Source organism: Arachis ipaensis, chromosome B8, assembly GCF_059453495.1.
Source record: "Arachis ipaensis isolate K30076 ecotype BB chromosome B8, ASM5945349v1, whole genome shotgun sequence".
Taxonomy (NCBI): domain Eukaryota; kingdom Viridiplantae; phylum Streptophyta; class Magnoliopsida; order Fabales; family Fabaceae; genus Arachis; species Arachis ipaensis.
The window spans coordinates 132,305,591-132,328,330 of NC_142443.1; the positions used below are offsets into that span (position 1 = coordinate 132,305,591).

The 22,740-nt window shown below is 41.2% G+C and overlaps 2 protein-coding genes and 1 pseudogene across 2 annotated transcripts; 1 reads left to right on the forward strand and 2 right to left on the reverse strand.

The window, feature by feature from the left end:
- Window positions 1–4,172: 4,172 nt before the first annotated feature.
- LOC107611507 (uncharacterized) lies at window positions 4,173–5,348 on the reverse strand (annotated as a pseudogene).
- A 1,133-nt stretch (window positions 5,349–6,481) lies between these two features.
- Window positions 6,482–7,162, forward strand: LOC107611505 (uncharacterized). Its single transcript, XM_016313420.1, has one exon. It carries the CDS (start codon window positions 6,482–6,484, stop codon window positions 7,160–7,162), a length of 681 nt encoding a protein of 226 aa, XP_016168906.1.
- A 13,353-nt stretch (window positions 7,163–20,515) lies between these two features.
- On the reverse strand, window positions 20,516–22,077 carry LOC107614192 (uncharacterized). The gene has a single exon (XM_016316424.3). It carries the CDS (start codon window positions 21,978–21,980, stop codon window positions 20,871–20,873), a length of 1,110 nt encoding a protein of 369 aa, XP_016171910.1. The 5' UTR covers window positions 21,981–22,077; the 3' UTR covers window positions 20,516–20,870.
- Window positions 22,078–22,740: the final 663 nt, after the last annotated feature.

Genomic DNA, 22,740 nt, shown 5'->3' on the forward strand with positions numbered 1-22,740 from the left:
TCACTTGGGGAAGATTCTTCAATCTCAAAGAATTCACTTGCGGATGCAAGTTCATTACTAGGAGAACTTAACTCGTGATTGTCATTATCAAGGAAACTCGCATCTTGAGTTGAACCGTCCAGTTCTTCATAAGATACCTGCTTTGGGGGCTGTGCACTATCCTCCTTAGCATCAATTGCAAATTTCTTGACGGAATTCTCCACAATTCTGGATTCCCATGGAGGTTCAGCATCTCCTAAATCTTCAACCAATTCTTCTTCTTCGATAATTTCAGCTTCATCCACTTGTTCCAGTACAAAATCATGCTCCTTACTGTCCATTGGAGTTTCTAGTATCGCCTTCATGCTGCGTTCTTCATTAGATTGTCCACATGAAGCCATGGGGGTTCCTTGAGTGTCCAAACGTCGGGAAGGTAATCGATTAATCACTTGCTCCAGTTGGTGAAGGGTTGCATGAAATTTTTCCAATGTTTCCTTGAGTTGCTCCCTTGATTCTTGGGTTGATGGATATGGACATGGTGCATAAGGACGTGGTGGGAATTGGGGTGGGTATGGGTTAGGGTCATACGGAGGTGAATGTTGGTAGGGGGCTTGTGAGTATGGTGGTTCAAAGCTATGTTGAGGAGGTGGTTCATAGGCATGTGATGGTGCTTGTTGGTAACTACGAGGGGGTCCACCGTATCTATTATCTTGGTATGCACCTCGGAATGGCTCTTGACCATAGTAATTTGGTAGGTGTTGGTTGTCACGAAAGGGTCTACCATAACTATTGTCTCGACATGCATTGTTGAATGGTCGTTGTCCATGGTACGTTGGAAGATATTGTTGCCTAAAAGGTTGATCAAATCCTCGCGGCTCCGTCCATCTCTGGTTGTTTTGACCTTGATGCATGTTCCTGTTATAGCTTACATTCCTTTCAACAATATTAGAACCAAACTCAAAGCGATGGGGGTGAGAACTCATAGCAATTAATAAAAATTAAAAACAAAAATAAAAACAAATAAACAGGAAAAAGGAAATATTTACAATAACCAATAATAAGGCACACGTTTGCAATTCCCCAACAACAGCGCCATTTTGATGAACTGGAAGATTGATGGTTTAGAATTCACAATAAATTCTCGTTACAAGTATAGTTTCTAAACCAAGCAATAATCTTGTCATACAAAAACTTGTTTGTCACTCAATAAACCCAATAAAATTTATAACCGAAATATTAAAACCTCGGGTCGTCTTCTCAAGGAATTGCAGGGAGGTGTGATTTATTATTGGTTATGGAAAAATGTATGTTTTTGGGTTTTTGGAATAGAGAACAAGTAAGTTAAATGGCAAGAAAAATAAATTAATAATTATAAAATCTTTTGGCAAGGTATGAGAACTGGAAATCCCATCCTAGTTATCCTTATCAGGTGTGATGAAAATTGTTTATTGCTCTCACTTAGTTAAAACTTACTAAATAAAGGAAAGTCAAGTGGACTAATTAATTTGATCCTCAAGTCCTAGTCAACTCCCGTGGAAAGACTAGCTTTAGAGTGATCCAAATTAATCAGCAATTCCCAAATCTCAATCAACCGCTGAGTTTAATAACTCAAGTGTTACCAATTACTTAACCAAGGCCAAAAGGGAAAAATAAATCTAAATTAAATAGAAAGCATCATAAATAGAATAAAGCAATTATAAATCTGAAATACCTCAAATTATATTAAATAGAATATTTAAATCTAACATGGAAAGATTCATAAGCTAAATTGGAACATTAACAAGTAAAAGCATTGGAATAAATAAAAGTAGAAGAGAAACATTAATTAAAAGAACATTGAACCTGTCATTGAAGTAGTAATCATGAAATAAAATAAAAGGAATCCTAATCCTAAAACTTGAGAGAGAGGGGAGAGCCTCTCTCTCTAAAAACTACATCTAAATCCTAAAATTGTGTATTATGAATGTTGTCAAAATGTCTCTCTGTGAATTGTTGTTTGATTGCCCCATTCTCTGGCTTATATTCTGTGTTTCTGGATTTGGAATTGGGCCAAAAAAGGGTCCAGAAATCGTTGGGGGCGTTTTTTGCAGATTCCTGCACGTGGCGTCTGTCACGCGGGCGCGTCAGTCACGCGGGCGCGTCAGTCACGCGTACGCGTCATTTGCGTTCTGCTCAAGGCACGCCTTCGCGTCGTTCATGCGTTCGCGTCAGTGCCATTTCGTGCTAGGCATGCATCCGCGTCATCTATGCGTTCGCGTCGCTGCCTTTTCTTCAAAACTCCATTTTTTGCTTTCCTTCCATTTTTGTATGTTTTCTTTCTGTCCTTTAAGCCATTCATGCCCTATGAAGCCTGAAAATACTTAACACACAAATCACGGCATCGAATGGTAATGAAGGATAATTAAATTTAATATTTTTAAAGCATAGGAAACATGTTTTTTACATATATCATAAAATAAGGAAGAGAAAGTAAAACCATGCAATTCATATGAATAAGTGGGTGAAGAATTGATAAAAACACTTAATTGAGCACAAAATGAATCATAAAATATGGGTTTATCAGTATTCATTTTTGCCACCGGAGCAAATGTCTCCTCGTAATGGATCCCATAGGTTTGGGTATATCCTTTTGCAACCAACCTTGCTTTATACCTGTCCAGTGTGCCATTAGATTGATATTTAACTATGTATATCCACCTATAACCCATTGCTTTCTTGTCCGTTGGTCTCTCTACAATCTCCCAAGTCTCGTTCCTTTCTAATGCACCCATTTCTTTATTCATAGCTCGAACCCAGTTCTCATCTTTTAAGGCTTCTTGTACTGATGTAGGGATTCTGACAGAATCAATAGCTGAAAGAAAATTCTAGTGTTGTACAGAAATATTTTTAGTGGACACAAATTTAGAAATAGGATATTTGGCACATGATCTTTTTTCTTTTCTCATGGCAATAGGTAAATCATCTAGGTTAGTTGCACAAGTGGTATTTAAGGTGTTAAGAGTCTCAAGAGTATGAGGTCTTACCTCCGGTTCAGACGAATGAAGTTGCTGTTTGACCAGGACAGGTTCTTGCTGCCTTTGTTGATATTATTTTCCAAAAAACATGTCCTCATTATTCTCCTCATTATTCTTTTCTAATAGTGATGCTGATTCAGGGTCTTTGTTATCCTCCGGAGAAGTGAAATTCTGCAACAAGGGAAAAGGTGACGACTCAAGAAACTCAGCTTCTGGAAGACTCTCCCCCTGAAGCTGAGAACTAGGAAAGAAGGACTCGGACTCATGAAATGTGACATCCTTGGAGATATAGAATTTACGACTTTGAGGATGATAGCATTTGTATCCTTTTTTGTTTGAAGTATAACCTATAAAGACACATTTGATTGCCCGAGGATCCAACTTACCCCGATGAGAACTATAAATATGAACAAAAATAGGACAACTAAAGATACAACCTTGAAGACTACTCATAATAGGGATAGAGGGGTAAATTTTGGTCAGAAATTGAATAGGGCTAACACTGTCTAAGACCTGAGATGGTAATCTATTAATCAAATAAGTGGCTGTTAGGACAGCTTCCCCCCAGTAAGACTTAGGAACAGACGTTTGGAAGAGTAATGCTCGAGTAACCTCAAGAAGATGACGATTTTTCCTTTCTGCCACCCCATTCTGTTGAAGGGTGTCTACACAGGTCAATTCATGAATAACTCCATTATCCTTAAGGAACTTGGAAAAATTTTGGTTCACATATTCTCTGCTATTATCAGAACGTAATCGCTTAATCAGGCTTCCAAATTGTGTTCGAACTATTTGGTAAAAATTTTCAAACAAGTAGAAAACTTCAGATTTATCTTTCATGAGAAAGATCCAGGTAACTCGTGTACAATCATCAATAAAAGAAACAAACCACTTTGCACCAGAAATATTACTAATAGCTGAAGGTCCCCACACATCAGAATGAACAAGATCAAAAGGTTTAGAACTTTTATTATTACTGGGAGAAAAAGTAGCCCGATGGTGTTTAGCTAATTGACAAACATCATATTGAAAAGACTCGACAGACACTTTTGTAAATAAAAAAGGAAATAAAGACTTTAGGGTACTAAATGGAGGATGACCAAGACGTTTATGCTGAAGCCATATCTGAGAGTTTGCCCAGGACAGTATGTTTGTCTGATGATTTGAATTAAGTGCCTTTTATGTGGTACTCTTTTTGTGCTGTAAGTAGTATAACCCGTCCTGCTCTTTAGCAATTCCAATCGTCCTCCCCGTGGTAAGATCCTGAAATACACAATGAGTATGAAAAAAAGTTGCAGCACAATTTAAGTCTTTAATAACCTTATGAATAGACATGAGGTTAGTAGATAATTTTGGAACATGAAGCACATTTTTTAAATGGATAGAAGGTTGAAGGTGGATGTTACCATATCCAGTAATAGGAATATGGGAACCGTTAGCAACAGTGATTTGTTTGTGACCATATGAATTAGTGTAAGATGAAAAAGAAAGGGAATGAGGTGTCATATAATCTGTAGCACCAGAGTCTACAATCCAGGTACTCTCAGTGCTAGGAGCATTAAAGGATAAGAAGCTAGAACCCTTACCAGTCATGGTTAAAGCACAAGGGCTAGATGTCTTACTAAGTGAGTCCATAAGACTACGTAAATGGTCTAATTCTTCTTTGCTAAGGGCTGGGGCTTCCTTTGCAGCTTGTGAGATACTTGGGTCTTCCACACTTTCAGAGTCAGATAATGTGTGGTTAGCACGTCTTTGTATGGCACCTTTGAATCCTCCAATACGTTCGAGGACCTTCTCATTTCCATGAAGTCTAAAACATGTGTCCTTAGTATGAGCTATTTTCCAACAATAACTGCACCAGCGATCATCACGGTGAGCCTTTGAGGGAGGCTTTCCATACGAAAGGGATGGACCTTTTAAAGGACCTTTGCCAGTGGCTAGAGCTTAACCATCAACAGAATTTTCTTCTTCCAACATGACTAACCTCTGAGTTTCTTCCCCTCGTACAATATGAAAAACTTCTGAGAGAGAAAGAATTTTTTCTTTACCCAAAATTTGAACCCGAATTGGATCAAATTCAGAGTGTAAGCCAGACAGAAATTTAAATATACGTATCCTTTCAATAAATTGTGTCAATGTAGTAGAATCAGGTGTGCACTGCATAGTCAAATTTTGATACTGATCTAACTCGATCCATAAACAATTCAGCGTCCCATAGTAGTCTGTTACGGAGAGGCTCCCTTGCTTGGTATTGAAGATCTTGTTTTCTATTTCATAACATGCTGCAGTATCCTTCTTCATTGAGTATGCCTGACTTAGATTATTCCAAATCTCCTTAGCAATGGGGAAGTACATATAATTACGGCTGATTTCAGGTAGCAAACGGAAGACAGAAGAAGAAAAAAGAAAACCGACGATCGTGTCTGGGCAAGCAGCGTCGCAATCAAAGAGATCGCGTGCGGAGTGGCCGATGGCAACGAAATCTCCTGGGCTTTGTAGATCGATAAATCATGCTTCTGATGGTGGTGGTCTCGTTCAAAAACTCGCCGAAAAATTCTGGTGGCGGCGTGCGGCAGCGGCAGGGCACCAAAACAGGTATAGCTGCAGCAATGAAGGCTGCCTGAAAAAATGCTGAAAAAATATGAAAGAAGAACCCTCAGAATTGGGAGCTCTGATACCAACTTAAAAAGAAGATTTTTGAATATTATTCCTGAATTGTTTCACTTAGAGTGTGATTACATACAGAATATAAAGATTATTTACAACCTAATTAAGAAAAGAAAATAACAGGTAATAAAAGCTATTCAAAACAAATCTGCACCAAATCTGTCCTAATATAAACAAATATATACTAATTATAGAATAATTACAACAATTTTGCAAGGAAGTAATTTTCTTAAAAGGAACGGAGAGTGGAGTGTAGGAAATGAGTTTAAGATTAACATATGGGAGGATAACTAGATTCACGGATTAAGCCAACCGTTGAAAAGACGCCATTCTGATGTTAGCAAGGTATCAGACATGCTGATATAGGTGGAAACTGTAACAGAACAAAGGTTCAGGAATTATTCCCAGATTTTATAAGAGAAGAGGTCCTTCAAACACTAGTAAGCATGCTTGATAAAGAAGATACTCTAAGGTGGTCGTACAGGAGGAATGGAGAATTCATAGTCAAAACAGGGTATCCCATTACAAAGAAGGAAGCGACAGAGAAAGAAGATGATAACCCAACCACTAGTGACAATCATAAGGACCTATGGAAGAAAATTTGAGGATTAAAAATTCATCAAAAGATTAAAATATTTCTATGAAAAGCAGTGCATAATATTTCACCGATAAGAACAAATCTATTTAAGAAGAAAATAGTCACTAATCCAACAAAGGATACGGTCTCTGCACTAGGAAGATAGCTTTTGGACAAATGGAAGAAAATCAAAGGACCGAGCAAGGAGGTACAGGAACAAAGGGATAGCAGTTTAAGCCAAATGATGTGGGCATTATGGAAAGCGAAAAATACAGAAGTTCACAACAATTCACAACCAGACCCACTCAGAACAATAATCAATGCAAAATTATTGGAAACAGAGTTTAGGAAATCCTTAGATATACTAATTCAATCCAGCAGTGAAATGCAAAGGAGAAGTAGGTTCCCTGTAAAGTGGAGACCGCCTCCAACCAATTGGATACAACTAAACGTTGACACAGCCTTTTCTAGTGAATCTAACAGGGGAGCAATTGCTGTGACAATTCTTGACAACCTGGGACGATTGATAAGAGGATCTGCAATAAAAATCCAGGAAGGATTAGTAACAATTGCAAAAGCATTAGCTATAAGAAAAACAGTGATTCTAACAGATAATTTGAGCATGGAAAGGGCTATAATTGAAAGCGATAGTTTAATACTAATCCAAATTATCAAATCATGGGAAGATTGGTGGGAGATCCGTCCAATTCTACAAGACATCAGAGGCATAATGGCAAAGCACCAACGCTTTGGCTTCACCTGGACCCCGAGAAAGGAAAACTCCCGGGCTCATTTAATTGCAAAGCTTAAAGCAGAGGAGGCTCTTCCAGGTAACTGGTGCTCAAGGCCAATTGAACAGCTTACTACCATTATCAATGCAGATAGCATCCAAACGGCGGATCACAATACGACATCTGATCTCTAGCCGCAGGCCCTCAAAGCCAATAGTCCGTTACCAACGAGGCAATTGTATGAAACAGTTTAGAGGCAGTTGGAGACATTGAAATGAATCGGCTTTTCATTTTCATCCTTGCTTGGAGTCGCACATCCTATTTTCCAGGTGAAGCAGCTCGACAGTAAGATCCACTCATCCCTCTCAAAATCGGCACCTAAGACCTCTTTGGGTCGTGTGGATGAGAAGGAGAGAGGAGTTATGGCCGCAACATATCCCGTAAATTCACGCAGCTGGTATCAAAACTCGTCTTGCACTCTCTTGAGGATGCCACCACTACCAGTAGCATCTGTGTCTGTAGTCGGCGAAGGACCCACAACACCTCCGAGTGTAGCGCCCATAATCCTTGGTTGGTGCTCTTGAACCTATCGAGGAGAACGGATCCTGATCGGTGTCAATGGAGATAGCTACATCAATTTTCTATTAGTGTCTTTCTTCTCACTGGACTTTGATTAGTAGCGTTGCAAGCATTAGCATTGGTGTTCTCCACTAGACATTAGTTCAGATATATTAGGTGGGGCTATGGGAGGAAAAAAGTATCATTGTACTGTTTGAAATTGTGGGATCTCTTCTGGGTTGGATTGGAGATCCTACCCAAGTCCAAAAGAAAAAAAAATCAAAGTTCTTGTATATAGGGGTCCATGGCCGAAAAAAAGGTTTTTGTATATATACTTTAGAGGCTTTCATTGTTTACATTATATTTTCAACTTAAAAGAAAATCTTAGACTTATATGCAGCTGAGGCCTAGATCAAGTGGCAAATTAGATTGTCTTTTGATCAGGCTGTATCAAATTTAAATTTTAGCTAAGACTTGGATGAGGTTTAAAAAATCTTATAACATGAGTGCATGAGTTGTGTAATGATAAAAAAATAAAAAGAAAAAATCTTGAACTGATATACTTCACAAAGTTTATTTTAGGACTTTAAAGCTTGTTTATAAACCATTTAACATGGAAAAGAATTCTATTTCCTTTAAGAAAAGAATTCATTTCTATTTGAAATTCAATTTCATGATTTGGAATAACTATAATATATTAATGGAATAGAATTCAAGTTTAAAGAGTGTGAGAGTTGATTTGGAAATCAGACCCTTTTTGGTCTGATTTACAAATGAAGAAAAAATGGGAATTGGAATTCTCAAAAGAATTCAAATCATTCATTTTTAGTTGTTTCAAAGCAAGAACCAGAATTCAACTCTTGAGTGAATTCTAATTCCTAGCATTCCAAACAAGCTGTAAAAGTCTCGCTCCCTCTTCAGTAATAAGAATGTAAGTAGAATCTATTACTTATTTTAAGTTTTTTTATTTAGAAAAGCTCAACACAACAAGATGAAACATAGAGAATAGAAACAATAAATAACTACTAAAAAACAAACTAAGAAATTCAACTCATAGTCATTTTGGGCATTGTCATCAATAATCATAGGGTTCAATATTATTCTAGTCGTCGTAGCTTGTAAATGACTTGTTTATTATTTCTACAACCATGAACCTTCATTTTGAAGATTCTATCATTCTTTTCTAATCAGACATTTTAGATGGTTGCAAAAAATCCTATCCACCATCTCTTTTACTCATTTTTTCTACCAGACACTTCGACCAACTTTTAAAGTGTTGCTTAAGTATATTTGGAACATACCATAGTCTACCAAATGTAGTCAACCAAAACACACCACGCCTGTTAAATAAATTCACAACCAAAAAACAAGTAAAAGATATTCTCAACAACCCTATTACATAATACATACATATTATCATTTTGATCAATAACACCTAATCTACATAATTTTTTCTTGGTATTCACCCTGCCAGCCAAAGCAAACTAAGCAAACAACTCAACTCTTTGTAGGACGAAGCCTCTTCAAATAGTATTAATGAAACTATAACTTATTATATCCTCTGGAAGTATTTCTGTTTGCAAAACCTGTACAAAAGAGTTAGTTAAATAATTTTTTTTGGTCTCCTATGGTATCCCCCAATCCCGCAGGCTAAAGTGGGTACTTCATTTAAGGATGTACCGCTGGCCAATGAATTAGACTAGTGAACTAATTACTAGATCAATCAAACTTGGTTAAATTTTCATATAATTTTATCCTCTCTCTTAATTGTTAGCTTGACTGACTTAAAAGTCTCATGAAATTAGTTAACTAATTTCAATCCTCATTAGAATAACTTTCTTCTCTGATAAAAGTTTCATATCCACTCTAATTCATCCAAAAATTCATAATCATACTTGTTCCGAGGGTTACCTGAAACCGGAGGTCGATCTCGGATGAGATCTTCTGTACTGGTCGGAGATAACGTGTCCGGTTGGCTGATGGCGGCCAGAGCTGTTGTATCCGACTTGTTGGATTTACAGCACTGCTGATCCTTGATCACCGAAGGGTGGGGGGTACCTGCAAGAGACTCCGATGCTTAAGTTAGCACGGGTATTAAGCAGGTTTTATGTAGAATCAGAGTATGAGTTATACCTGGGTGCTCCAGTGTATTTATAATGGTGTGATAGTGACCTTTTTAGATAAGATAAGTTAGTTATCTTTATCTTATCTTTATCTTTTGAGTTGAGGTCAGCTTATCTTCAAGGGAACTGCCCTTATCTCTATAGGCTCGTACGGCCTGTGGATTTGGGTCGTGTTCCTCTATTTGGGCCCTTTATTGGGCTCTCCTGTTGATTTGGCCGACCTCTTTGAGAAGAGGTCGGGTAGCTTGACCTGAAGAGGTCGGGTAGCTTGACCTGAAGAGGTCGGTCGCTTTGTCGCCAATCATCCCAAGTCAGGTAGCTCGACCTGGGTATGAACAGTGCCCCTGCTTGAGCTCGGTCTTTTTGTTGAGGTCGAGTCTTTGACTTCGGTCCTTCTCTGACGAAGCCGAACTCAAGCATTTTGTCAATTTCTTCCTTTTGTAGAATCTTTTGAATGTAAAACGTTTTTCTCTAAAAGCGCGCGCTTTTATATCAGCGCTTTGTTCTTGGGAATGTGAGAGGGTTTAATACCTTCATTAATTGGTATTAATTGCCCCATTTTCTCTTGGCTTTTTATTTTGAATTTCTCAATCAAAAACGGTTTCTCTTCTTCGCTCTTCTTCGTAACTTCTCCCTTTACTCTCTCATTTTCTGTTTCTTTCCTGGAGTTTCGTGGTTCCTTCCTGCAACGTCTGTTCTGCTACTGCTTTCTGTGGAAGAAGGGCGATTTCCAGATTTCTCCTTCCATCTTCGCAGTTTTTCACTTCGAGGGATGGCTTTGCCGCTTCTGCTCTTTTCTTTCGAGGTTTTCTTCTATTCTCCAGGTTCGATTTTTCTTCCTCTGTTTCCTTATATGTCTGATTTTAGAAAGTTTGATTTTTGCTCAGAGAAAGTTTGGATCTTTCTGCTTTTACTGTGCCTGATTGTTGCGTGTTCTGGAATTTCTTCGTTTTTGGTGCGAATCTTTTTGCTTTTCTTGTTGCTTGAATCTTTTTTAGGGCTTTTGCATGTTGTCGTCGTTTTTGCTTGTGCCTTCGATGGTTTTTGCTTGTTTTTTGCTTTCGTTTTGAAATCTTATTTTCTCCTATGATGAGTGCCGGGACGTAAGCTGTAGAATTTTCTTGAAACCTTGCTTTGTTACTGCCTCCAAAGGATGCCCCAGGGCTTTGGTTTGAGTCTTGGGGTTTTCCTTTCCTGTTTGTTCGTCTGTCAAGTTGTTTTGCCCCTCATCCGAGATGTTTTGTTAGTAATCCACTCTTCTTTTCTTATTGTAAGATTTAGTTGGCCTCATGTCTTCTCGCAATAACGTTGTAGAGATGTCTTCCCAGGTTCCCAAGGGCATGGCCGATTGGGTGGACTCGATGGTTCTTATGTGTGTCTCTTTGATTGATTCCGAGTTTTGCGCGCAGCTTAGGTAGTTTTGTAGGGTCTGTAGTAATCATGGTGATGAGAAGAATTATGAACTTGTCCCTCCCTCTTCTGAGGAGAGAGTTTGTTTCTCTACTCGGGTTGTTAATGATCGCCCTTTTTTCTATGCTTATGACTTCTTCTTTGGTCAGCTGGGTATCACCCTTCCTTTTACTGAGTTTGAGACCGACCTGTTATGGTCCTGTAATGTTGCTCTCTCTCAACTTCACCCTAATTCCTGGGGTTTCATTAAAATTTTTCAATTGTTGTGTAATGGTTTTGGCATCCCTGCCTCGCAATCTCTCTTTTTCTACCTATTTGTCTTGACAAAGCCTGGAGTAGTAAAAAAGAAGGCAGCGTGGGTCTCCTTCCGATCTTCCCAAGGAAAGAAGGTCTTTTCCATGTTTGATGAATCGTTTCGTGATTTTAAGAACTATTTTTTCAAGGTCTGAGCTGTTGAAGGAGCTCGGCCCTTTTTCCTGGACGAGAATGATGAGCCCGCCTTTCCCTTGGAATGGCAAAAAGATGTGAGAGTGTCCAGATATATGTGGAAAATGTTGGATGAGGCTGAGCGAGCTTTTGTGACTATCTTGGAAGAACACTGGGGTCAATCCCCCTATCTTGATACAAAGAAATTTTTAACCAATCCCTCTCTTCTTCAAACTGAGCTGGGTATTTTTGCGTTTCCTTTGTTATCTGTTTATATCGCTTGTGAATGCCTTTCCGACTTGTAGCTTAATTTCTTACTGTTGTGTCTTATTTGCAGAGGCGATGAAGAATAATGAATCCATGAAGGATTTTAAGAGGGCGCAGAAGGCGACTGCTGCCAAGAACATCTCGGCTAAGGCGGCCGGGGAGGGATTTTCCCAAGTGCGTGTGAAGCCGTCCATGCCGAGTTCTCCCGGGATGAGGAAGGTGATCCCTACTCCCCGAGTTCGTCTGGCTGACCCTCTTTCAACTTCTACTGCTCCTTCTGTCGCTCCTCCCAATAAGAAACAAAAACAGTTGAGCCCTTTGACCTCGATGCTCCCGACTTTAATGCTATTGAATTTGTAGATCAGCAAATCGGCCCCTATGGCGCTCTTTCTATGGACGATGTGTCCATCCTTCATCATTTGGAATTTATGACCCGAAACAACATAAAAATGGCGTATATGGGGGCTGCTATGCACCGAACTGCTCAGAACCTACCTCTCCATGCCACCAAAGCATTTATGGAGGAGGCAAAGCAAGAGTTCGACCGGATGAAGGGGCTGAAGGAGGAGCTCGAGGTGAAGGTGGCCAAGCTGGAAAAAGATCTAGAGAACGAGAAGGCGAGTTCCCTTTCTCTGGCAGCTTCTGTGTGGTTGGCCGAGGACACGGCAATGATGCATAAGGATAGTTACATTACATCCTATCGGGAGGTGATGCACCTGAGGGGGGAGCTGGAGAGTGCCCGGGAAGATTATTCTGAACTTCAAGGTCATCTTGTTGGCAGCGTGACTGCTGCTTATGAGAACCTGAAGGAGCAAGTTCGGGTTATTGCTCCCGAGGCTGACCTGACCCTCTTCAGCCTGGATAATATTGTCCAGGATGGCAAGATTGTCCCTGATGACGAGGATGATGATAATGTCGAACTTCCACCTGTGTCCTTTGCTAAGGTGTCGACTTCTGCTGTTCCTACCGAGGTCGACCCTCCCGCCTCTGATCCTGACTGCCAGATCTTAAACTAAGATGACGGTACTGTGGATGCTGTTCCTCTCCAGACTCGCCCTCCGTCTCCTGCTAAAAAGTCTTCTGACCCTTAGCTTCATTCATTCTGGATATTTATATAGTTGGCCCGGCTTGTGGGCTTTTTAAACTCTTTATGTTTTGTTAACTGCTGACACTTTCTTGTTGCTTGCCTAGCAACTTTTATTTTTGAAAAACAAAAGGTAGCTCGCTTAGCTTTTTAAGGTAGGTTTCGGTGGCCTCCAAGGCTTTTATAACTTTTTGTAGACTATATCATGCTTTTTGTGCTTGATTTGGTATCTCTTCTGTTTTCTGAGAATGTTGGAACCTTGCAGCTCGACCTTTTTGGATTTGCTTTTATAACTTTTTAGTAGTAGGAGTCCGACTTTGTTATGTCGGTCTCTTTTGAGTTCTTTTTGCAGATAACTTTTTAGTAGTAGGAGTCCGACTTCGTTATATCGGTCTCCTTTGAGTTATTTTTGCAAATAACTTTTTAGTAGTAGGAGTCCGACTTCGTTATATCGGTCTCTTTTGAGTTATTTTTGCAAATAACTTTTTAGTAGTAGGAGTCCGACTTCGTTATATCGGTCTCCTTTGAGTTATTTTTGCAAATAACTTTTTAGTAGTAGGAGTCCGACTTCGTTATATCGGTCTCCTTTGAGTTATTTTTGCAAATAACTTTTTAGTAGTAGGAGTCCGACTTCGTTATATCGGTCTCCTTTGAGTTATTTTTGTAGTCCTCTTTTTTGGACCTGTGTTAGGTCTCTTTCAGGGACTACTTGTATAACTTTTTAGTTTTGGGCTGACTTTGTTATGTCGGGACCTTCTAAGTTAAAGTAATTCTCTTTAATAAGGTTGGCCAGACCTCTTTCCAGGGTTTACTTATAACTTGGGTTGACTTGGTCCGACTTCTTAATGTCGGCCAGTCTTTAAGTTATTATTTTAGCAATCCGTAAGACCTCGTCAGGTTCTTTTTTAGATCACTTTCGATAACTTCTTACATTATTCTGTGTTCATCTTTGCCGATTTGTAGAAAGTGGTTGTCATCTTTAGATCGTCCTTTGGGTGAATCGCGTTTTCACCTTTATCAGACGGTTATCTTTATCGTGATCGTGCAGTGAAATTATTTTTTTCACTTTCTGCCGATCTGTTGCTTTATAATCGGACGATGAATACTTCAGATTAATGCGTCTTGAAATCTTGTAGAATATATAAAATGTATATTTATTCAAAGAAAAGTGCAAATATGTACATGTGGGAATTTTTCATCCCTTTATGTCGAATAGTGTTTGAGTCTCAACTTGGTGCCTCATTAAAAAACCTTTTCAGGAAAAAGAGTGCATCCAATGGTGAAATCTTTTACTTTTCTAGTTGTAGTACCTTCTTAGGTTGCAGGCGTGCCATGATCTGGGGAGCTCTCGTCCATCGAGTTTGGACAGTCTGTAGTAGCCCATTCCGAGTACTTTTACAACTCGGTAGGGTCCTGTCCAGTTTGCTACCAACTTTTCTTCTCCTGGTCGAGTTGTTCCAATATCATTTCGGATTAGGATGAGGTCATTCTCCGTGAAACTTCGTGGCACCACCTTTTGATTATATCTGGAAGCCATTCGACGTTTTAGTGCTTCTTCCCTGATCCGAGCTCTTTCCTGAATTTCAGGTAGTAGGTCGAGTTCTTCCTTCTGAAGTTGAGAGTTGGCCTTTTCATTGTAGTGGACTACTGTGGGTGACCCTTCCTCGATCTCTACTGGGATCATTGCCTCCACTCCGTATGCTAGTCGAAAGGGTGATTCATTTGTCGTAGAGTGTGGCGTCGTTCGATATGCCCATAGGACTGGCGGAAGTTCTTCGGCCCAAGCTCCCTTTGCATCTTGTAGTCTCCGTTTTAGCCCTACCAATATGACTTTGTTGGCGGCCTCGGCCTGTCCATTGGCTTGAGGGTGTTCGACGGAGGTGAACTGGTGCTTTATATTCAAGTCGGCTACTAGTCTCCTGAAGCCTGCGTCTGTGAATTGAGTGCCATTGTCTGTGGTTATGGAGTATGAAACCCCGAACCTCGTGACAATGTTCCTGTATAGGAATTTCCGACTTTTTTGAGCGGTGGCGCTGGCTAAGGGCTCTGCCTCAATCCATTTTGTAAAATAGTCTACTCCGACTATGAGGAATTTTACTTGTCCTGATCCCTGGGGAAAGGGTCCGAGAAGATCAAGTCCCCATTTTGCAAATGGCCAGGGCGAGGTTACACTGATGAGCTCTTCTGGTGGGGCGATGTGGAAGTTGGCATGTTTTTGACATGGTGGATATGTCTTTACAAATTCTATAGCTTCCTTTTGTAGGGTTGGCCAATAAAATCCCGCTCGCAGTACTTTTTTGGCAAGAGCTCGTGCTCCGAGATGATTGCCACACATGCCGCCGTGTACTTCTTCTAACACTTCCTTTGTGTTGTTGGTCGGCACGCATTTAAGTAGTGGTATTGAGATCCCTCTTTTGTACAGGATGTTGTTTATAATAGTGTAGTACTGTGCCTCCCTTTTTAATCTTTTCGCCTCTTTTTCCTCTGTGGGGAGCGTCTCTGCTTTGAGGTAGTTAATTATGGGGGTCATCCATCCTTGGTCCTGACTTGTGATGGCTAGGATTTTTTCTGCTTCCGATATTGACGGGTTCTGTAGCATTTCCTGGATGAGGCTTCTATTGTTGCCCCCTAGTTTGGTGCTGGCTAGTTTTGAGAGTGTGTCAGCTCGGGCATTTTGCTCGTGGGGTATGTGGTAGATTTTATATTCCCCGAGTTGTCCGAGCTGTTCCTTGGTTTTATCCAAATACTTTTTCATGGTGGGATCTTTGGCTTGATAGCTCCCTGTTATCTGCGAGGTGACTACTTGTGAATCGCTGTAACTGTTGAGTTTTTTAGCTCTAACCTCGGTAACCAGCTTCAAACCAACTAATAATGCTTCGTATTCCGCCTAGTTGTTTGAGGCCGGGAATCCAAACTTGAGGGAGAGCTCAACTTGGGTTCCTTGGTTGCTTTCTATTATCACGCCTACGCCGCTTCCAGTCTTGTTTGAAGAATCGTCCACATAGAGATTCCATTCTGTGGGGGTCTCCAAGGCATCTGTGAATTCTGCGATAAAATCGGCTAGGTACTGTGATTTAATGGCCGTCCGAGCTTCATATTGGAGGTCGAATTCTGATAACTCGACTGCCCATTGTAAAATTCTGCCTGCTAAATCTGTTTTCTGCAATATTCCTTTTATGGGCTGGTTGGTTCGAACCTTAATGGTGTGAGCCTGGAAGTACGGGCGAAGTCGTCGAGATGTTAGAATGAGAGTATAGGCAAACTTTTCTATTTTCTGGTAGTTCAGCTCGGATCCTTGTAGTGCTTTGCTAATGAAGTAGACGGGTTGTTGCCCACTTTCGTCTTCTCTGACTAGTACTGAGGCTATTGCCCGGCTTCCTACTGCGAGATATAGTACAAGTGGTTCTCCTTCTCGTGGTCGAGATAAGATAGGCGGTCGTCTTAAGAACTCCTTGAAGTCTTGGAAGGCTTGTTCGCATTCTGTCGTCCTTTCGAACTGTTTTCCCTTCCTTAAAGTAGCATAGAAGGGGAGGGATCTTATCGCTGCCCCTGCTAAGAATCTGGATAGGGCGGCCAATCTCCTGTTGAGTTGCTGCACCTCTTTGACACAGGTCGGGCTCTTCATGTTGAGTATGGCTTGGCATTTATCCGGGTTTGCTTCAATTCCTCTTTGTGTGAGCATGAAACCTAGGAATTTGCCTGCTTCTACCGCAAAGGTGCATTTTGCCGGATTAAATTGCATGTCGTGCTTCCTTATGGTGTCGAACACTTGAGCCAGGTCAGACAATAATGTATCTTCGCTTTGTGTCTTTATCAACATGTCGTCCACATAGACTTCCATGATCTTTCCAATGTGGTCTGAGAAGACTTTATTCATCAGCCTTTGATAAGTAGCTCCTGCGTTTTTGAGACCGAAGGGCATTACGATGTAGCAGTAATTTGCTTTTGGCGTTTAAAACGAGGTCTTTTCTTGATCTGGTGGATACATGAGGATTTGGTTGTATCCCGAGTATGCGTCCATAAACGAGAGGTATCTATATCCGGAGGAAGCATCTACCAGAGCGTCGATACTTGGGAGTGGGTAAGGATGTTTTGGGCAGGCTTTGTTGAGATCGGTGTAATCGGTACACATTCGCCACTTCCCATTTGATTTTTTCACCAAGACGACGTTGGCTAGCCATAATGGATACTTGACTTCTCTTATGAATCCTGCCTCCAGTAGTGCCTGTACTTGCTCTTCCACCGCTTGGGATCGCTCTGGCCCAAGTTTTCTTCATTTTTGCTGCACCGAAGTACAGGAGCGAGCGGAAAAATACATCAACATGGAAGAGAATGCTCGGCTGGGAGAAACCTCAAAATCCGAGGCCTCCTACCGAGACAAAGACAAGGAATCCAAAAGGAAAGAAGATCGACAAGGGGAGAAAATCAAAAAATACCATAATTATACCCCTCTCAGAGTATCCCTGGTCGATGTATACAAAGAGGTCTGCCATACGGAGAAAATTCCCCCAGCACGGCCACTCAAAGGCAAAAGAGGAGGAGGAAATCGGAAGGAATATTGTGAATACCGCCGAGTTCGAGGGCACTCCACCAACGAGTGCTTCGACTTAAAGAATATCATAGAAAAATTGGTGAGAGAAGGAAGATTAGATCGCTTTCTGGCTACCCGAGATGATGACCAAAGAAAGAGACGAAGGGACGAAGATGACGGACGAGCTGAGCGATCACCTCGAACACCAGAAAGACACGTCCACATGATACACAGGGGATTCGCAGGAGGCGGGATCTCCAAATCTTCCCGAAAAAGATATCTCAAAGAAGTATATCATGTCGAGGGAAAGGAGGAAGCACCCGACATCCCTGCGATAACATTCACTAAAGAGGACGCATCCGGCATCATCTCGGGACACGACGACCCCATGGTCATCACTATCATACTGGCAAACGCCAATCTACACCGCACATTAGTAGACCAAGAGAGTTCTGCCGACATCTTATTCAAAACAGCCTTCGACAAACTCGGCTTAGACGAAAAGGAGCTTAGAGCATACCCGAATAGTCTGTTCGGACTAGGAGATACCCCGGTACAACCACTGGGATACGTATCGCTATACACGACCTTCGGAAAAGGGAACCAATCCAGGACCCTCAAGATAGACTACATCGTGGTCAACGTAAGTTCAGCCTACAATGCCCTAATAGGTCGGACAACACTCAATCAACTCGGCGCAATAGTCTCAACTCCACATCTATGCATGAAATTTCCAACTACAGAAGGAATAGCCACGGTAAAAGCAGATCAAAAGATGGCACGCCGCTGTTATAACAAAAGTCTAAACCTCAGAGGCAGAGGAGAAGAGTTTCATACAATTGAGTTTGGCGAAGTTCAGCGACGAGAAGAACTCCGTCCGCAGCCGGAAGGCGAGATAGAGAAGGTTCAAATCGGAGACACCTCGGACAAAACAACTAATATCGGAACGATCCTAAGAGGAGACTCAAAAGAATTACTGATACAATTCTTACGCGATAATGTCGATCTCTTCGCATGGAAAGCCACAGATATGCCAGGTATAGACCCCAAGCTAATGTGCCACAAGTTGGCGGTATATCCGGGAGGTACTTCTTTGATATAGATTGGCTAAAAGGTCCCTCTCGTAGGCCATTGATGAGTCCCATGATGGCGGCCTCTGTTGGTAAACTTTGTATGTCCATGCATGTTTTGTTGAATCTTTCCATGTAGTTGCGGAGACTCTCCCGATCTCCTTGCTTGATCCCTAGTAAACTGGGTGCGTGCTTGGCCTTATCCTTCTGGATGGAGAATCTGACCAGGAACTTTTTGGCCAGGTCTTCAAAGTTTGAGATGGACTTTGGAGGTAAGTTGTCGAACCATCTGATTGCTATCTTCGTGAGGGTTGTTGGAAAAGCTTTGCAGCGAACGGCATCTGAGGCGTCGGTAAGGTACATTCTGCTTCTGAAATTGCTGAGATGATGGTTGAGATCTGTGGTGCCGTCGTACAAAATCATATCCGGGAGTTTGAAGTCTTTTGGAATTTTGGTTTTCATGATTTACCTGGTGAATGGATCTTGTTCTTTGCGTGAATTTTCCTCAGGAGTAGTCCGAGGAGTTTTTGATTTGTGATCGGCTTCTAATTGCTGTAATTTTTCTTCCAATTCTCGACGTTGCCGTACCTCTCTTTGTAGATCCTTTCCGATTTCTCGTTGTTGTTGGGTTTCTTTCTCAAGTTGTTTCAAGCGATCTTGAAGCGCCTCTATTGCTCCCGGATTTGATGAATTTTTGTCTCCGTTGGATTCCGGGGTGTCTTTCAGTGTGGTGTCCGCGTTTTTGTGCGGCGTTCTGTTTTCTAGATCTGAATCATGGTCGTTGTCATGGCCGTCTGCCATGGTGTTGGGATGACTTCCAGGTTCCCCGGCAACGGCGCCAATGTTCCGAGAGTTACCTGAAACTGGAGGTCGATCTCGGACGAGATCTTCTGTACTGGTTAGAGATAACGTGTCCGGTTGGCTGATGGCAGCCGGAGCTGTTGTATCCGACTTGTTGGATTTACAGCACTGCTGATCCTTGATCACCGAAGGGTGGGGGGTACCTGCAAGAGACTCCGATGCTTAAGTTAGCACGGGTATTAAGCAGGTTTTATGTAGAATCAGAGTATGAGTTATACCTGGGTGCTCCAGTGTATTTATAATGGTGTGATAGTGACCTTTTTAGATAAGATAAGTTAGTTATCTTTATCTTATCTTTATCTTTTGAGTTGAGGTCAGCTTATCTTCAAGGGAACCGCCCTTATCTCTATAGGCTCGTACGGCCTGTGGATTTGGGTTGTGTTCCTCTATTTGGGCCCTTTATTGGGCTCTCTTGTTGATTTGGCCGACCTCTTTGAGAAGAGGTCGGGTAGCCTGACCTGAAGAGGTCGGTCGCTTTGTCGTCAATCATCCCAGGTCGGGTAGCTCGACCCCGAGTATGAACAATACTCATTTTAAGTTGTATAAGTTTTTTAAATAGAGAATAGTTATGGAGTTTATGAATAATTTTTTCACCTTTAGAGAGAATTGGAGAGGAACATTGAATTTTATCTGTAATGAAAAATTCTACTTCTGCTCTTTTCTATCACCCAAAAAAGTTTGGTTTTTGTTTCTTCAATCAAACAACAGTTTTTTTTTTTTCATCTTAAGCAATAAAAGAGAAAATTAATCCTTATCTGTTAAGTCAGGTTATATTAAATTATTTGTATTATGCTTTATTATTTTGTAATTTTTTTTTGAAATTTAAAAAAAAAATTAATATTCACATATATCCGCAAAAAATTAGCCTTTCCCACAAAAAAACTGATAAATAAAGAACTAAGACAAATAAAAAGAAAATATGAGTATTTTTCTTAACAAAAATAGAAGCATGGAAAGGAATACTTGTCCCCGTAACTCTATTACCATTCCTACAAACTTCCCTTCAAAATCGATCACATGAAGAAGTGATGTTCAGGATCTTTGAGAACAAAAATAATGTTATCTGAAAAGTATCATGTGGATGAAACATAGTTTTTTCTCCAATTTTTATGGCAACTAATAATTATGATTTTTCCCTCGGAAACATGCATGGCTTTGGTTGTAGAATCTAGAATGAAAGTGAAGAAAATCAAGCAACAATCACAAAAAAAAAAAAAAAAAAACAATAAATTATACATTTAAATCAAGGTGATAAACAATTATGGAAACATCATCCAAATCCTCCACGTTACTTAGCTCTAAAAATCACATGCACCACAAGGAATATTCAGACCAATCTAACATCTTGACCTATGCCCATCTAGCATGCACATGCATCTCCTTTACCCTTTTTTGTCCATTGCATTTTTCTTTTTTCAACTTGCACATCTAAAATAAGTAGAAATCACTTCACAAGAACAAATACATGAAATCATGAATACAAATCTAAAACCACACTTTGCTTCACTTTCCAAGAGATTTCACGTTATTTTACTACTATAGGATAAAGTAAAATAGATTTTTTTTTTTTTTTCATTCACAACTCTTCAATGGATTTCCGCACAAGCAATCATTGTCACTAAACGACGCCGCATCGAGGTGATCAAAAGGTGATCCAATCGGAATGGTTCCACAAAGATGGTTGTGGCTCAGATCCAAGTGTCCAACGAACCGAACCGAAGATAACGAACCGGGTATCTTACCGGTCAAGTTATTATGGGACAAATCAAGTGCCATAAAATAGGTCCTTACCCCAAAAACATCGGGTATAGCACCCTCGAACCCGTTTCGGCTCAGATTCAATATACCCATACCCGAATTACTCAATAATTTCGAAGGTATTTGACCTGACATAGAGTTGCCATCCAATTTAAGTGTTGAAAGAACCTTCATTTTTCCAAGCTGAACCGGGATTGAACCGGTAATCCGGTTCATCGATAAATCAAGATCCGCAAGCCGGTTCATTTTAAAAATTGATTTTGGTATCGAACCGGTTAGTTCGTTTCGACTCAGCAGGGCGCGACTCAGCATTCTGAGATTTCCGAAATTCCACGGCAACGCGCCGGAGATTTGGTTGTTGCTGAGGTCAAGGTGTTTGAGCCCGGCAAGGTTGACGATCGACTTCGGAATCTTGCCGGAGATGGCATTGTCGCCAAGGCTCAAAACTGTGAGTCGCCGGAGCTTTCCGATGTCGGCCGGAATATCACCGGAGATCTGATTTCCGGTGAGATCGAGGATTCGAAGCGAGGAAAGTGACGATGAAATGCAGGAGGGGATATCTCCGGAGATTGCCTTCCAGTCGGCGACCACGAGTGTGGAAAGTCCGGTGAGTTTGCAAATCTCCGGCGAGATATTTCCGGTCATGTAGCCGGTGCGTTGAAGCTTCTGGAAGATAAGGTCTTGTGACTCGCCTCGGAGGTTGATATCGGTGACACGGTGGGTGTTTGGATCGCAGCTGAGACCGTACCAGCCCTGGCAGCAGTCGTTGCCCGTCCAAGTCTGGAAGATGCCGAGATAAGGTTCGGTCAGGGCGTCCTTGAAGGCTATGAGTGCTGCCCGGTCTGACGGCGGGCAGGCAGTAACGGCAGATATGACGGACAAGATAAAGAGAGTAAGGAACAAGAGCGAAGAAGAAGAAGCCATGTACTTAAGTGTGTTGTGTGAGTGTGTGGGTTAACGTTTGTGAGTAATGGGTTATTATATACAAGTAACTGAATAAGTGGTTGGTGAATAAAACGAATTTGACAGTGATAGAGAGATAGTGAGTTTATGTTAAAATTGGTGGGGTTAAGCTTTGGGTTTTATTGAAGCTAATTAGCTTCAACGAGTGAGTGGTAGGCATATGCATGCCACATGCAATTGCAAATGGTGGGGTTAACATCTTGATTAATAATCATCATAGAAATATAAGTCTTGGCTAAATCAAGATTCATACTTTTTTAAGAGTAAGAAAATAGTTTTCACCTGTGATTAAGTCTATAGACGCTTATAGAAGAAGAATATTATTTTTGTTACGGTACAGTCCAAACGTCATTCGGGCCGACCCGATCCATAGGCCACCAGACCTAAATGAGCGGGCGCGAGATGCTCAACGGCCGACCCGGACACGCGTCCTTTACAGCTCACTACTACAGCTGTATTGGGAAGTTTCGAGGAAGGTGGGTCTGCCCTCGCGGGACCCACTCCTGACATGGTATATATGGGGAGAGTCCTACCCCTCCTCAAGGTACGTGACCCTACTCCAAATTCTCACATCACCTATACACTCTATTGACTTGGGCATCGGAGTGTCATTGCAGGTGACACCCCCCTCACTTCATCAAGAGCTTGTCAGATCGGCAGCCCACGCGAACCGTTCCCAGCGCCCAAACCAAGACAGAGACCCATCTTCTCGCACATCCTA